The sequence below is a fragment of the Molothrus aeneus genome, chromosome 6, assembly GCF_037042795.1.
Source record: "Molothrus aeneus isolate 106 chromosome 6, BPBGC_Maene_1.0, whole genome shotgun sequence".
NCBI lineage: Eukaryota > Metazoa > Chordata > Aves > Passeriformes > Icteridae > Molothrus > Molothrus aeneus.
This window is the reverse complement of record NC_089651.1, coordinates 19,090,458-19,107,871: the sequence shown is the minus strand read 5'-3', so window position 1 is coordinate 19,107,871 and position 17,414 is coordinate 19,090,458. Positions and strand designations below refer to the sequence as shown.

The 17,414-nt window shown below is 39.9% G+C and overlaps 2 protein-coding genes across 2 annotated transcripts in view; one reads left to right on the top strand and one right to left on the bottom strand.

The window, feature by feature from the left end:
• The window catches only part of PDHX (pyruvate dehydrogenase complex component X), a 37,114-nt gene extending 34,642 nt beyond the window's left edge, over positions 1–2,472 (bottom strand). Inside the window, exon 1 of the mRNA XM_066552366.1 lies at positions 2,315–2,472. Coding sequence (XP_066408463.1) covers positions 2,315–2,462 — 148 coding nt within the window. The 5' untranslated portion in view covers positions 2,463–2,472. The remainder of the gene's footprint in view (positions 1–2,314) is intronic.
• A 291-nt stretch (positions 2,473–2,763) lies between these two features.
• APIP (APAF1 interacting protein) lies at positions 2,764–16,685 on the top strand. The gene is made up of 8 exons (XM_066552286.1): positions 2,764–2,883; positions 5,089–5,189; positions 8,056–8,104; positions 9,411–9,528; positions 10,567–10,702; positions 13,277–13,444; positions 13,979–14,101; positions 15,118–16,685. The coding sequence occupies exons 1-7, from the start codon at positions 2,779–2,781 to the stop codon at positions 14,076–14,078; spliced, it is 777 nt and encodes a 258-aa protein (XP_066408383.1). The 5' UTR covers positions 2,764–2,778; the 3' UTR covers positions 14,079–14,101; positions 15,118–16,685.
• The last annotated feature ends 729 nt before the right edge of the window (positions 16,686–17,414 follow it).

Sequence of the window (17,414 nt, the reverse complement as noted above, 5' to 3'; positions counted from 1 at the left end):
TAAAGAGGTCACGCTACTCTATTTTCTCTTTTTCCTATTTCTCTGTGACCAACAACTAGGAATTACATTCTGAATTAATTGTTTTAATTATGCAAAACAACTTTTCCTTTACCAGCACCACAAACAAGGACAGAAACGTAGAAAGAAAAAAAATTCATGTGACTTGAAAAACTAGATCCACATTAACCAATACTTCAAATAGTGGCTTTTTCAGAAACAGAAAAGCAGAGAAATAAAAGCAATGCTAAAATAAAATTTACTTAAACTTACATTGTCAAACTAGGAATCAAAGGTGAGTTTTATGTCCAAATGAGTTGTATTTTACCAGGGAATTTATGACTTCTCATCTTTAATTTTAGAAGCAACAATGAAGTTAAGCAAAATGGTATCACTAAAATACACACCACCTTAGAAAGCTGTAAGTACACTAAGAAGGGTTGAATGAGGAAAGCCTGAATGAGTTAAAGGTGTGATCTACCCACCCTAACACTTCAAAGCTTACTATAAGGAATTAAAATATATTAGTCACTCGCCTATCCAAATTTAGAAATTTAAGTCCAGCTGTATGTTAAGTACTCTCAACATAAAAAACACAATAGATTGTCTGGGAGAACTGTAGACAAAAGTTATTTAAGGAGTTAAATAATAAGACCAATTTAGAAGCAGTTTATCATGCATTATATCATATTTGCATACTATTATATAAAGAAAGAAGCAAGCTTTTTCTAATAAAATCTGGAAACAAATAACATTTATTTCAAGAAAGGAGCAGACTTCCCCGCATCACACAAAGCAGGTTTTACAACGGAAAAGATTTTCATACTGCAAAGTAGCAAAGGCAACCAGTGCTGGAAAGAAGGGGATGTTGAGGTCTAAACCACAACGAGGAAAGTGGCTCTGAACTACTACTGAGTTTTATTACAAAAGGTTAACGAAAGCTCACTTTTGTGTAAGTACACTTAAACCTCAAAGAGTTCAGGTACTTCACACCAGGACTTCATGACAATGCACCTGATCATTGTTTAAGTGTTTGACAAGTTGTAATTTACAGAGCAAGCAGGGAAAGATCACATTTCATTTCAGAATCTGTCATTTCCCACATCCCTTAGAGACAGAGGAAAACATGGAAGGGTAAATGACCTGCCTGATATTCGTGTAACAACAAACTCCTGAAAAATACATCTTGAAAGGGTGTTGTCATAACCTCACACCTTGACTTCTATGTAGGAAAGTATGCTAGACATGCAATTAATAAATTCTATTTTTCCCTTAAAGAACCAAATAGAATTGCATAAAAAATACATCACACACCCTTCTCCAGTTACCTGAAACATTATCAGGAGAGTAAGATAAAAAGACAAAAATGTGGTGGAATTACCAAACATGGACGAAAATAACCAAGTAGAAAAAACTTTCTTTTTCAGTGCTTAGCTATACATCCACTTAGAAAACACATTCCTGTTTTCAATGATGAGAACTTTTCCTCATCCCCAACAAAATATTTTCATATTTGAAGGCTTAATTTTATTTTCCTCTGTAGATTTCACTTTCTTCCCTTCTAGACCTTTAACAATTCCCACATGTCTCTCCGAGTTCTCCTACCAGCTCATCTCCTACACATGCCAATGTGCTTTCAGTCCCTCCAGAGACCAAGGCGAACACAGCCCCGCGCTGGGCGGCTCACCCAGCTCCCCGGGGCCCTGCCCAGCTGTGCCCAGCTCGCCTCCCCACGCCGGGAACCCTCCGGGCACCGCAGCTCCCTGTGCCTCTGCCCAGCTCACGGGCAGAGGTTTGTGTCCCGGGGAGGGAGCCCACGCCGGAGCAGCTCACGGAGCGCTGTGTCCCGGGAGACGGAGCCCACGCTGGAGCAGGGCAGGGGCTCCGGCTCCGCTCCCCCAGCAGCGGCATTAACAGCATGCGATGAAGTGACCGTAACCCTCGTCCCCGTCTCCCTGCGCAGCCGGAAGGGAGAGGGCAGAGCAGGGTGAAGGTGTATTGGTATTGGGTTTTTGTTCCCCCCTTTGCATTATCCTGCTCTGCCTTGATTGGCAATAAACTCAATTAATATCTCCAAGTCGAGTCTGCTCTACCCATGACAGTAATGGAGCAATGGTGTCTCCCTGTCCTTATCTCAGCACCTGAACCTTTTGCTGTATTTTCTCTGCCCTGCCCATTTGCGGAGGGGAGCTGTAGAGGAGCTCCGCTGAGTGCCCGACATCCAGCCAGGGTCAACCCGCCGCAACCACTCTCAACCTTCTCTCCGCCGCATGTCCTCGCAGATACACCTAGAGCAGGGCACCAGCCCGCCACTCACCCAGCAACTCCCAGGTGCCATGCAGGTGCCTCCATCCTGGCCGGGCGGGCAGGGAGAGCCCCGCACCCAGCGCCGAGCGCCCGGCCCGCAGCAGCCGCAGCAGCAGCCGCTCGCCGCCACCGCCGCTCAGCCACAGGGACGCCGCCATCTTCCCCCGCCCCCCGACCGCGCCGGGGCTGCCCCGCCGCCTGCCTGAGCAGAAACAACCGGGCACGCCCCCGGCGCCGGGGGGCGGCTTCAGCGAGCCCCTGTGCCCCGCCCGCGGCACCTGCCGTAGCATTGGCCGCCTCGATCGCCTCAGGCGTGGGCAAATCTAATCGCGCGGACACCCGCGTCCAGCCTGGCGGTTCGTCCCTGGGGCGCACCCGCATCTCCTCTGGTCCCTGCCGGCTCCCGGCCCGGGGGGAGAGCAGCGGCCTCTCCATCCCGCCCGCCGCGGCTCGGCTCGGTGCCCGCTGCTGGGCATGCCCAGCGCTCCGCAGGCGCCCGCGCGGCGCCCCAAAGAAGCCCCCGAGCAAGGACCCCGCGCTGGCCGCGCCATGGCGGCCGCCGGCGGGGACGCGGCGCAGGTAACGGGGCCGGGGGGCGGCGGGGCCGCGCCACCGCTCCGAGAGCCCCCGCCAGCGCGAGGCTGGGCTGCTCCTGAACCTCGCTAACTGGCCAGCAGCCTTGCAGCTGCTAATTAGGAGAGAGGCCCTGGGAGTACTGGTGGATGGCAAGTTGAGTATGAGCTGGCAGCGTGCCCTGGCGGCCGAGAGGAAATTCAGGCAGCAGGATCCAGGCAGAGGCAGTGTCCGGCACACCAGGAGCAGTGTTCATAAGCTAAAACACGAGTTCCACCTCAACGCGGCCGTGAACTTCTTTACGCTGAGGCTGGCAGAGCACTGGAATAGGCTGCCCAAGGGAGTCGGGGAGTCTCCCTCCCTGGAAACATTCAAAGCCCAGCTGGAGGCTTTCCTGTGTCACCTGCTCTGGGTGGCCCTGCCTTGGCAGGGGGATTGCACTGAATTGTCTCCAAAGGTCTCTTCCAACCCTGGCTGTTCTGTGCACCTATATAAACGTGTTGTAAAATTTAGTCCAGTTTCCAGAATGTTGCCAGCTGTCAGTCTGGCATCTACAGGACTCATGGTTCTTTTTGTGTTAACTGGAGTTGTTTAGGTTTGTTTTGTGATTTGGTTTTCTTCTGTTTTTTTTTAATTGGTCTTTGATTGGGGTTTTATGTATCATCACAACCAGAACATGAGCTGGCAGTGCTGTGCTTCACCAAACTTTGAGCATATGGAAGCATTGCCTGGACAAAGCTCAGACACCTCTCCAGTTTGTGTGTGACACTGGTGGAGAGACCAGCCCAAGCTTCAAAACCAGCCAGAGCTGACAGCAGGGAGATGAGAGGTATCAGCAGCCTAGATAATGTGGCCTGCCAGGAAAGTGGGAAATAATCCAGTTCATTATCAACAAAGCAAAGCAAAAAAAGGCAGCAGACTGAGTTGTTGTAATACAGAAAACGTTGTCACAGTGTAGGTGAGAGGGAAGACCATCTCCTGCATGTCCATCATCTTTGGTAAGAGAGAGCACATCTCACTGTCACTGGAGGTAAAGATGAGGTTAGAGCAGGAGATTCCAAACGTTGTCAAACGTGCCCCATGCTGCCATCTCCAGGAATTCACCTTCCCACTCTCCACTGCCTCTGCCTTGTGCTCCTATTCCATCCCCACCCTTAGTTGTGCAAGTCCAACACCACCTGGAAGCATTTCTTTCTAAACATCTCAGCAGAGGTATTGGCACCAAGTAACCACTGCCTGCCATTTTTGCTGTGTGCTGCTTTTGCTTTGGGTCGCTCTATTCTGTTGGTGTTGACAAACTACTCCCCACCCCAAGGTGGATTCTTGCTGCTAAACAGAATATTTTTCTTAGAAATGTTTTTGGTGGGCATTAATGACTGAAGTGAGCAGTAGAGCAGCTAATCATTTATTATTTTAGAAAAACTTTTAATGCTTCTAGTTGCTGCAATAAAAAAAAAAGAATCCTATATAAAAGCACACCATAAAAGCAGCTGTTTTACTGTGGTAATGTAGGTAGAAACCTTACCAGAGATACCTTTGGTTAATATATAGATATGGATATTAATGTAATAAACAATGGAATATGGAAAAAATACAAGATGGGGTTTTTTTCCTCCTAATGAAATTTTAAAATAATGCTATTTTCTTTCTGACTAAACTGCATGTAAAGTAACTTCATGTAGTAAAAATGTAGGAATGTAAAGTTCATAAAATAATTTGCATGTATTTTCTGTGGTATTTTTGAGTGCTGTTTAAAAATGTGTATTGACTAATAAAGTCTGTTCTACTGGAATTTGTAAATCAAGCAAAATTAACCTACAGAAAAACTGATTTAATAGGAAAACCACTAGTCAAGCTTTTAAAAATTTATAATGTTAGATGCATTGATTTTTCCTTTTTTTTGTGCAATAGTATCATGGCGATGGGCCACTGCACTCAGATGAACTTTAGATGAGATCTTTTCTGTGAAGGATAGTCAGACTTGTACCTTATTTGGGGTTTTGTTTGTTTCAAGGTGTGATGTCCTGGGCAGAGCATAAAGGGCATTGTGTAAACATGCAGTTATTTTGTAATTGAAGTTCATTAGCATAAATTAGACCATTTTGCTGCAGTATGAAAGTACTAATCCTTTAAACTCAGTTTGAGAGCTTGAATTCTTAGGTGTGAGGTGTTTCTGATGGTTTCTCATTTATTTATTTATTTTCTTTTTAGGATGGGTTACATCCAAGGAATCTTATCCCAGAACTTTGTAGGCTGTTTTATGGTTTAGGCTGGGTAACAGGAACTGGTGGAGGAATCAGCTTGAAACATGGGTAAGTGATGATGAAAGAGAGATAATGTGATGGTGAGAGAGAGGTGGCTGTCTTTAGTACTTGGTGAGGGCTTTACAGTTCCATGAGAAGTGTTTGCAAGTTGAGAGTAGGCAAGAAGTTAGAGGATGAAATGAGCAGTGTGCCAAAATTAACCATATAGGAGGAAGGTGAATAGTCTGAATTAATCATTGCAGTCCCTTCAACAGGGAGAGACAGCTTCAGAGAGTGACCTTATCCTGTCCTTTTCCTACCTTTTTTTTAAAGTAGATGAATTGCCTTAAAAGAACAACGTGTTCCCCCTTTTTCACTTCACTGACTATGGAATTTAGTGTGGGTTACATCAGGCAGGCACATGGCTTTCAAATGCCTGTGGTTAAATAAGATCAGTCTCACCCTGGATGTATTTTACAGGCCAGATATTTCCTCTAAGAAGGAAAATTGCTGTTTCACTGAGGTAATTTCTAAGGAGACAAATACTTTACATATAATTAAAGCATGACAGGTAACAACAATTTTTGGTCTGTGTCTCCTACGAAGAAGCACCACTTTGTGTTTTTATTTGCCTGTCTCCCACCTTTTCATAATCTCCAATCCTTTTAGTGGGAACAGAGCTCCTCTCAGTGGCCACTGCAAAAAAAGATAAGTCCTCATTCTGCAAAGAGCCTTGCACAGTGCCTGCAGTTCTGTGCCCAGTCACCAGGCTGTGACACTATCTTGAGAGTATCTGACATCTCATTTTTCTGGTATACACTTGCATGAATGCACAAACAGCCATTGCTATTCAAAGATGTATTTTATATATATGAATAAAAGACCCTAAATGCTCATACTTGTGCTCTTTGGACTTTGTGCAGGTCATTTCACCTCCCTGCTTGATTTTGCAAGCAAAGCCACAACAGTAATAATAATGAGATGAATTAAAAGAGGGTAAATTCTGTGGGAAGACCTTTCTAGCACTAATTTGTCATCAGTACCTAAATGTAGCCTATTTTCTTTGTCATTCCAGTGCAACTCCTGTTGGTTTTGGCAAGACAAATGGCATTATCAGAGAATGCACTAATACAGTAATATAGTTTTCCTTAGTAGTTCTATAGCTTGTTTACTTGGCATTGTTAGAAAGGAAAATGTAAAGGAACAGTTGAAATGTGATTCAAATATAGCAACTGTTTTTACCAGGTAATCTTAATGAGCCTTACTCACTGTGCAGTTCATATCAACTATTAAGGAAAAAAATTGCCAATTTGGACTTGGCATAGCACGTTAAAAATTGATGTAGAATTCTTTGTGAGGTATCTTGTATTTGAAGACTTTATTTTATCATCTGATTTTCTGGTTAAGTTCTAAAAAATAAATCTGGTTCAAGAAAAATTGTGTGTCTGTCATAAGTAACTGAGTTTACCGCTTGATTTCTTATCTTGCTCATACAAATGAATCAAGACTAAATTAATGCAGTACCAGCAGTGTTAATTCATGAATGTCAAAAATTACAAATATGATAAAGCCACATTTTTCTGTGCTTCACGGACATTTTATCACTATGAATAGTACATCATCCTAAGAGTTTTATTTTTGGAAGAATTAAAATCATAGAATTGTTTAGATTGGTAAAAATCCTTAATATCATCAAGTGTCCAACCATAAACCTACCGCTGCCAAGTTCTCCACTAAACCTCATTCCTAAGCACCATGCCTAAAGGTCTTCTAAAAACTTCAGAGATGGTGAGCCAACTGCTTTCCTGGGAAGCCTATTGCAATGCTTGGTAACCCTTTCAGAGAAGAAATTTTTCCTAATATCCAATTTAAACCTCTCCTGATGTAAATGGAGATAATTTCCTCTTGTCCTGTCACTGGTTACCTGGCAGAGGAGACCAACCTCGCCTGACTACAGCCTCCTTTCAGGCAGTTGTAGAGAACAGTGAGGTCACCCCTGAGCCTCCTTTTCTCCAGACTAAACACCCCCAACTCCCTCAGCTGCTCCTCACAGGACTTGTGCTCCAGACCTTTCTCCAGCTCCATACTCTTGTCCAGAACTACAAAGATCCCATGGTCCATAGGAAATGTGTCTGTAACTTGACTAATTATTCACTAGATGTCTCTGTGCTCCTGAATTTAGTTCGTGACTGCTGAAGTCAAATAGTGGTTGCAGTTCAGAGAGAGAATATAGTTGGGGATTTTGTGCTAATAATGAAAAGAATGCAGTGCCATCTTGAAATCATTTTAGTTTCAATCAGTTTTTATGATTTTTTGTTCATGTAGTCCTTGCAAGAAGTGATGCACTTCTCCTTAAATTTCAGTCATTTAATTACACTGAATTAGTGCTATCTCTTTATCAACACAACTAAACATGGAACTGCACTAGAAACCTAACCTGCACACTTAAAAAAAAAGTATTTACAATGTTAAATGTTGCAGATAATGATTACTGTTTTAAGATAGTTTATGGATTTTTATGTAATGGTTTTGTCCCCCGCCTTGTCACAGATCTGTATCTGTTTGCAATTTGTCATTTAATTTTTATTCTGAATTCTAGAATTTGAGTTTGAGTTATTGCAGGGAAAGGCTGTTTTTCTTTGTTGGAAAAATAAGAATGCACTTCTTATATGTGTTTCGGATATCTGTCAAGTTGAAAGCAGGGTTTTGTAACCCTGCAAGTTAAAGATGTTATTTACAATTTATTGTACAATTTGGTTCTATTTTGAAAACTATCTGCCTGTCAATGTATGGAAAGAACAAGAAAGTTTTTTAATTGTGAGGGTCTAGATTTGCTATTTCCTTTTCAATGGCTCAAGAGCTCGAATGCCTGTCTGGTGGAACAGTCATTGCTCAGCTGTGTTTACTGATTTTTCTCATCTGCAACTTTTCCTAGGGATGAAATCTACATCGCTCCTTCAGGAGTCCAAAAGGAAAGAATACAGGTGTGTTAAACTGTGCTTTTACCTCAGAGCTCATCTTGAGATGGATGAAAGTCCCTTTGTTTAGAGTTTCATTTTTCCTTATGTGAAGTTACAAACTTGTTATGCATTTGAAACAACTGCTGATTTCTCCCAGTACTCCACTATCATAGGAAGCCAGTATGTGTTTCAGTGGCCAGTGTAGATTAGTCTTGATGTTCTCCTTGCTTTAAATTAACACAAAGCAGCATGAGAGTGGAGCATCACTCCAGTCCAGCTTTATTCTTTGTCAGGCTTGGTTGGCTGGACTTGTCTGGCTACAGTTTCAAGTTACCCATGTAAATAGACATTAACACCTCATTGCTATTTATTTTCGTTTGAGTGATTGCAAATATTTGTCTTGATATTCTCAGTAAATAACTAGGCTCTCCCCATGAAAAGGTGACCTGTCTCTGTTTTCCAAAAAAACCCAAAATGTAAGAGGAGGGGGGAACGGTAAACAATACCTATTTTATGACAGCAGGAACTCCCCCAGGATAGAGTAATACATGGAAAGGATTTGTCATCTCATAAATCGGAGGATAAATACAGTGAGGAGGGAAAGGAATTTCTTCTCTGATAGAAACTTGGGTTCTTAGAGCAGTGTTTGCTGCGGATGTGGAGAAGTAAGGCAGGCAAAGGTATGTAAGATAACCACAATGCTGTGGTCTGTGCTCACAGTAACAGAGGATTAAGCACAGTCAGTGAGGAAATCTCCTGTAATTGTATTTTCTGCTAATTTCTAAAATAACATTAACATTATATTACTATCCTGAACAATTCTTTGTACTATTATGAATAGTTAATTGATGCAAAGGTAACATTCATGTAAAGCTACTAAAAGCAAACTTTAAAAATAAATAGTTCTATAAGTTAAATGTATTATTTTTTAAGTTTAACTTGTGTTGTTTGTTGGTTCTTTTAAGTAGGGAAGGAAAAGTACATCTACATTTCTTATTTTGAATCAGTTACTGCTTTTCCTTTTGGTCAGTTGTTATTACTGAGCTACACTATCTCCTTTCTGAGAAAATTGTAGTTTTACAAATATCTGCATGGCATCAGTCTGAGGAAAAAGTACCTAATACTAATTTCCATTACACAGTGTTGGTAAGTAGTGTTAGAAGCTGGAATAAATGTGGAGCATTACAGCACTTTTACAAAGTTCAAATCACATTCTCTATTAAATACATGGTTTGTATATATTTGTTTCCTTAGAGGGAAAACAAAACTATTTGAGGTTAAATATCAAACAAAACTATCACAGATCAAAATAATTTCTTCTTTCTTACAGCCAGAAGATATGTTTGTTTGTGACATGAATGAACAGGACATCAGTGGTCCTCCACTGCACAAGAAACTAAAGAAAAGCCAGTGCACACCTCTTTTTATGAATGCCTACACTATGAGAGGTATGTAGCAATGTTTGCAGTTCAGCAGTGACTGAAACACTGTATATGTACATCCACAAAATTGCTATTCAGTACCATATTCTTTATACGTAGAAGTTAGGGTGAAATAAACATGAAACTATAAAATAAATTGATATGCAAAGGTATATATATACAGTGGGATATAATCCACAGTAACATCCTGTCAGCATCATTTGCAATTTAATCTTGTCTTGTAGCTATGCCTGTGATCATGTTTTCAGCACAGATTTTAGTGCAGAATATTGGTAGGTTGCAGGGGAAGCCCAGGATTACAACAGTTTTACATCAGTGGTTTTGCCAATTCAGCTATTACAGTTTAAATCCTTTTGCATCTGTTGGCTGAGATTAACAGTTATAAAATAGGAATAGGTGAAAACAGGTAGATAGTAATAGAGAGCTTTTGATGTTGTGTAGAATTTACATCTGTTATGTGAGAAAGGATTTTGGGAGTCTTTTCTGGTCTTCCTGCACAAGCAGCTTACATTGTGTCCTCAAGGAATAACAACATTGCATCTTTATAAGTAGATTATAATTATTTTCTACCTATCTTTCCATCATGACACAGTAAGATGATGAATTTTTTTTTCAGAGAATCAGCAGATAATTGAGGAAAACATAAAAAGAAAGTAAAAGGCTTTAAACTTTCATTTAACAAATAAGTTTGGGATTTCCTTATAACCTCAGAACTCTGATAAAATTAAGAGTGTCTCAGTCATTGTAGTATGTAAAGAAGTGTACAAGTAGTGTTTCTGCTTGAATTTGTACAAGCAGTGTCTCTCCTGGAATGTGTCAGAAACTGAAAGTTGACACAAGCGTCCTAAGACAATCCATAATTATCCCTTATATGAGTAATTACCTTATACCTTCATTTAAGTTGCTGTATATTTTTTCCTCTCATACAGCAGATCAGCATTTGCTAAGATGCCTAATCAAAGGAAATGAATCAAGTATGTGAATAAAATTTTCATAATAGAGACATTTTTAAATTAATTCTAAATTTTCTTTTTCTGCTCCTAGGGGCAGGCGCAGTGATCCACACACATTCCAAGGCTGCTGTTATGGTTACCCTTCTTTACCCAGGGAGTGAGTTCTCTATTACCCATCAGGAGATGATAAAAGGAATCCAGAAGTGTACTTCAGGAGGCTATTACAGGTACTTCTCTAGATTTAGGAATAGAGGTGTGGTGTTTGATCATTTGTTTTCAGCAATATCAATACAAGTCATTTGAGTTATATACTTGAAAGTGTATAATACAAAGTATTAAGAATAAGAAGTAAAAAGACCTCTGGAATGAATGAGTCACCACTGGCTTTCTGTAAGATCTGAAGCCTGTGTAAGAGATCTGAGATAAGATCTTGTACTGCCAAGGCTGCTGTGGTCTGTTGAGCTACAGGAAGAAGCCAAATAAAGAGCTACATCCTGAGATGTTACCACATCTGTACAACATTCAGCTGAAACTGGAGCCAGCCAACACCAGGTTGGATTGATAGCATGTACAAACTCCATTTGGGTGGACTTCACATATCACTGCCTGTGCTAGTTTAGGGCATGTTAAGAGAGTAGAGGATTTCAGATTTACTTGACAGAGTTTGAAAGAAAATTCAGAATAAACAGCTCATTAAAGATAATGTTATTACTTTTCAAGGATGAGGTCTGAGGTAAGTGCTGAGTTATTCCAAATTATGTGTGATGGCTTGTTTTGAGGTCTCCACCCACAGAGTGTTGAATTGGGATCTGCAAACAACATTTATATAACATGTGACAAGGAGATGAGAAATTGAAATGCTAAATTCTTTCCACTTTTTGATGTTAATTTTTGTATCTAACTGTTGCCCTTTGGCAAGGGAGAAAGCCATATGTGATTTTATGCCCAGGCATATTTTATTCCATTTTGGTTGACTTGCCAACTTTACTTTCTTGTCACCATTAGCATGTGCATTTTTAATGTGGTAAAATGCAAACCCTTGTACTCAATTGTCTAACAACATTGTTTTTTTTAAATCCACAACAATTTTTTATATGCATTTTGAGCTCTCAAGCACTCCTAAACGTTAGTCAGGAAACATTGGATTTATTGGGTTCCATGCCTCCAAGTTTTCTGTGTCATTCTATTAATTTACCAGAAAAATCCAAGAAATCAAAGCTCCAGGTTATATGGCTCATAAGCGCGTGTTCATTCACACTAGACTGATTCCACTGGCTTGCCTCACACAAGCCTCCCCAAAAAAAAATGGAAAAATGGGTCCTTGGATTCAAAATACAAAATGGCACTTTTCAAAAAAGGGATTGCATGTTGTTTCTAGTTACATAAATCTTTTCTGGGAGCTGTCCAGGAAAATGCTACAGATAGAATAATCAGAAGTATATGTTTGCCTAAATATGACTCCAGTGATGCCACACTGGTTTTACCTTTGATTTCCATAGAAGAGAATTAGATCAGTAGTAAACAGGTTTGAAAGTCAGACTGTCACAAGGTATTTTACATCCATGTTTGACTAAACGTAGGCTGCTTATATTTCAATTTTTTAAAAAAAAGAGAGCCCAAGTATTTAGCTCATTCAGAGTCTTCTTGACATTTTTTAGGTATTAGCTCTTGATAGAAAGCTTATAGTCCTGGTTAGGAATCAGTTATGATATTTATAGCAGCTTCCAAGCTCAAGCAGAAAGCAGAACCTAGGAAGCCAATCCATTAACTCAATTGGCCTCATTAGTAACAAACACTCCAAGTGTAATTTTAGCATTCCAAATTTGTAAGAGTCAGAGCTTCAAATACCACCTCACTTTCTTCATTCACTGTTTTTATAGCCTCCCTTGAGAAAGTGTCAGCATTGAGAACCGTAAGAGATGAGACTTTATCTTCTGAATATTTGATTTCAAATATAAGCTGTTGGTGTTGGGTTTTTTACCACTGCTTTCTTTCTGTGTTTCACAAAAGAAAGTACTACTAGCATCTCAGTACTACTACTACTCATGAAATATCTATGTGATCTCAATGATAACTCTGAACCTGAACTGGGGACTTATTAAAACTATTTAAACAAGTTTCTGCTAGTGTTAATTAAGGTTCAAACAATGCCAAAATATCCCAGTCCTCCTTCAGAAGAAACTCTTAGGCAAGTTCCACTGAGTAACGTGCATCATCTTGTCTTTGGAGCTGGGCTTCTCAGGCTCTCTTAAGATCACATGTAGCCCACCAATGACTCCATCACAGAGAATTTATTTTTCATGTGTTGACTTTACTTTCTATTTATATGCCTTAGCAGGACAATCTTCCAGGGGCTTTTTGGACTACCTAAATTATTTTTTTCTGCTCTCCAGCAAACAGCTTCATTTCCTTCTATATGATATGATTCTTTTAAATAATTTAATCTGAGGTAAAACTTGTAGATGATGCCAGTACAGGATGAAAAGTTTGAAAAAGTTGTAAAGGGACCCAACTACAAAGTGATATGGGAATAAACAGCTACACCTAATAGATTAAAGTGTTATTTTCTTTTTGTGCCTCAAGTGTAGCTCAGGCATTGCCAGCATAATATGTGTTTGGGAGTGAGAGATGTTCCTGAGAATTCCTGTGCTACAGCATGACTCACAAGAGAAGAGAATAAAATCTAGTGATGAGAATTAAACTTTTTACACAGTCAGAGGATAATTTCTTTCTTAGGGAAAAGTTTCATACATCCAAGCACAGGGGTTTTTTAAATACATGAAGATGTCTTTTTTTTCTAGATATGATGATACACTAGTGGTTCCTATTATTGAGAATACACCAGAAGAGAAGGATCTCAAGGAGAGAATGGCACGTGCAATGGAAAAGTACCCAGACTCTTGTGCTGTGCTGGTCAGACGTCACGGTGTTTATGTATGGGGAGAGACATGGGAAAAAGCCAAAACTATGTGAGTACAGTTCAGGAATATGCTGTCTCTTGCCTCAAGATCTTAATGAGCTTAATGCCATGTATATTTCCAGTCCATGGATAATGATTCAGAATATTAAGGCCTCACTGCATGCATAGGGAGCTTTTGGGAATGGATTCATCCATGATTCCATTGCTTGGTTTTCCTTCTATATCAGGGCTGGCTGATAGGATTGCCAACATTTTCCTTTCAGACAAGTCAACAAATCCCTTCTCATATGAAACACACAGGCAGTCTTTGCTTTTATATGACACCTGCCAATACTGTTTGTGTAGCCCTCCCTAGTCCTATTTTTGGAATTTACCTCATCTGCTGATGGAAATGCAGCAAATCGGTATTATGTAGGAAAATGGCACTTTCCATTCCACAGCATTGGAAATAAACAATAATAGAGCTGTCCAGTCAGACTATCACATTGGTGATAAAATCTTAAGGAAGGAAAATACTAATTTTCATAAAACATGATAAGGCTTGAGCTTTACTTACATTGCATTTTTTCCCTATTTATTTTAGGTGTGAATGTTATGACTACTTGTTTGATATCGCAGTGCAGATGAAGCAGCACGGGCTAGATCCTTCAAAACATCCAGCAGGAGAAAATGGGATCTTGTAAATGTCAACAACATTTATACTCAGGTGTGAATTTATCTGTAAAGATGATCTGTTTGGAGGGAGAGACTATAGATGACACCATCACTTCAGTCTGCTTTCCCACTCAGGAAACTTCAGTATTGCTCATCTTCCCCCAGTCTGCTCCATTATCACTGCAGTTGTTTCTATGCCTGAAATAGTGCTCCTTTTCCACACAATGCAGCAAAATTTATATGTATTAACAGTTAGGTAAGTCCAGTGGATCTTTAGTGCCAATGTACAGCATGGAGTGTGATTTCTTTTTAAAACAAAATAATATCAAGCATTTCCAGAAAAGCCAATGGACTAAAAAGGCCAGAGCCTAGTGAGCTGATGTAGACAGAGATGTCTGAACACCCACATTTGTTCTGCTTGCAGGATCAGGTTTGATTTCAGACCATCTCAGTGATATTACTTATGTGGTAGGTTGGTTGGGGGTTTTAGGGGGTTTGGTTTTTTCCTTCAGTGTGGCTGGTTGAGTTTCACTGATTAGTGTTACCTGTTTACCTCATGTAGGAAATCACATTGACTTTCTGTTTTCTACTGTAGCAATGATCAGTTTTGAAAGTTTTCATAAGAAATTTTTGAAGTTAAAGCCCAAAGATAATATGATCAGGGCACTCTACCTGAAGGATACCTGAAACAATTCTCACATACGTACAGCTTGGTATGGCAAAATGCAGTGGTAGCATAACATTTCAGAGTTGGAAAATACAAATTTAAAGGTACCAGTACTGAGATTATAAAGGAATTTCTTGACCAAAGCAGTGGGGCAGGAGGTGTGCTGTCAGTGAGCCTCTGCCTTAGCTGGCATTCAGGGTGCTGCTGCTGCCTACAGTGATGAAGACAGGCTGGCTGCCACTCCTGCACAAAGCTATCTCATGGCCCACAAGGGCCATTCTAAAATTACTCCTCAGCCCCTGCAATTGGATAAGTTGGGCTACTGTAATTAATATTCCTTTGCCTATTTATTGTGACAAGTTTTAGAATATTTTTGCTTTTACTTTATTTCTCCTGTACAGGTTTCTTACATGATGATGGGAGTTCCAGCTTTCACCCCACACTATTGAAGCCAGAAGGGGGTGCTGATCCTCAGCTGATTGACAAATGTCAGCAGCAACTTTTAACTGTTAAATGCACCCAGGAATTAAAGGAGAGTTTAAAAAAACCCAACTACTGAACAATCATTGCAATTTCCAAGTCCTGTTGAATGCCACAGTAGGAGGAATGAAAATTCAGATGCAAAAATACTTTGAAAAACTTTGGAGAACTAATGTCACATTTTGGTTTTGTGCCTTAAATCATATTTTAACAACCTGCACTTGTTGATCCTGCCCTAATGCTACATCATTTAACTTGAAATAAGTCTGCAATTCTGAAAGTTACTGTAGCTTTTATTCTTCCAGAAAAAAGTGAGGACAACCCCTTAATTAGAAGTTAATAAAGTTTAAAGCATTGTTTGAACTGTTGATTCCTTCATACCATGTTTATGTTTTCGGGAGTTTTTTTTCTTTTTTTAAATTAAGCCTGTAGCATATGTATTTTTAAACTCTCCTAATTGTCATTATAATGAGAAGGAAATTTTATAGCATGTATTTTGCACTTGTTACTGAGGGACTGCTCTGGGTCTTACCTTTTTAAATTCCTTCACTTTGAATAACAGCTTTGTATGACCTCTGCTTAGCCCCCACCCCAAGGTAGATTTAATCAACCTGCTCATTAAAACACAATCTCACATAATTATGACAGAGTCTTCTTTCAAAATCTTCTGGAATAGCCCCCTGGTGGCATCAGTGTAAGCTCTGTTGACCAATTTTCTAATTGAGTATTGAGACCTCAGTCCCAAGGGTGAGCTGAGCCAGGCTAAGTGCCAGCTGACCCTGGTTTCTGCTAGGGGCTGTGCATTCACACCACTTTCCCTTCCATCATCTCTGGCACTTTTTTGGAGCTTCCATGAGGTGAATTAACTCTTCAGCCTAAAATAAAACTACTGTGGGAGTGGGGGAAAAATTGTTTCAATTATTTCCTACTAAGCCATTGATAAAAACACTGAATCAAGTCAAAGGTGGGCCCAAAGAGAACCTAGAGCCAGGGCAAGAGGACATGGCTGATGGCAGAGATGGCAGACACCACTTCCCCCTTTTCCTGGGGATGACAATTAAGGTCAGTGTTTTGTGTACCTTAGGCATGTTTGCCCTTCCCTCTTTTACCTCTGTACCTGCAGTGTGCAACATTTAACCCTTAGTGGGACCTTGGTTATGGTGAAATAATAGTTATCACTGAGTAACTACAGGTTGTTTGCTATATGTTTATTGATTTTTTTTCATTATTAGACATTTGTCAGTGGCAAATAGTTTGCAGTGATTCCATATCTTCTGAATGTATGTGGATTGCAGTAAGAACTTGTATGAAAATGCTATTTTTTAGACCAGAGGGTGACTTCGGACAGGCTACTTCACTTAAGCATAAAATATCTCTGAAGTGTGTTCAAGACTTGAGAGGTGCAGCCGAACCTTAAGGGAAAGCAGAGTCTAATTCTCTTAACTTTTCTTCCCTGTGGATGTACTAATAAAAACACTTCATGTGACAATCCGATTAGTCTTGAAATCTAGTTGCCATCTATTCATTGTGGCCTTTAATTATTTATTTAAAGTGTCTGATTTTTGCAAAAAATAACTTTGTGTGGTATTCAGATGATGATTTCAGAATAGGTGATAATTGTATCATTCCATGATACTGATGTTTTATAAGCATGAAGAAAATTTTACATTTGATGTTTTTTTGTTTTGCATATGTAAAGACAAATCATCAAAGAACACACGCGAGGAAAGGTATTTTTTGCCAAATATATTCCTTTGGAGTTGTGCTAGTTACAATATTCACTTTCTCATACAGCTACAATTTGCTCTGTAGCCTTTCTAAAATCTGTAAATAATCACATTTCTACAGTAGTAGTTAAGTTCTTTCATACAGGATTCCTAGATGCTCAGAGTCCCATTCAGTGATTTGGAAACAAGTTAAATGCACCCATCTCATGTCTTCTCATATGAATCCTCATCAAAGAAATTAATGCCTTCACAACTCTGGTGGCTTCATAACCCTGTGAAATGATTACTGTTTCCTGAAGTGCTCACAAATCTCTGGCAGTACAGCTCTGATGTAGAACAAAAATAGGAAAATGTCTCATACAATTCAAAGCTTCTTGACTCACATAATTTTTAAGTCTGTCTCTTTTCCTGATGTGAATATTAGGCTTTTAAGCCAGCTAGGTGTTTTTCTGTTTGCAGCAAAGACTTGATCTCCACCAAAGCTGATTATC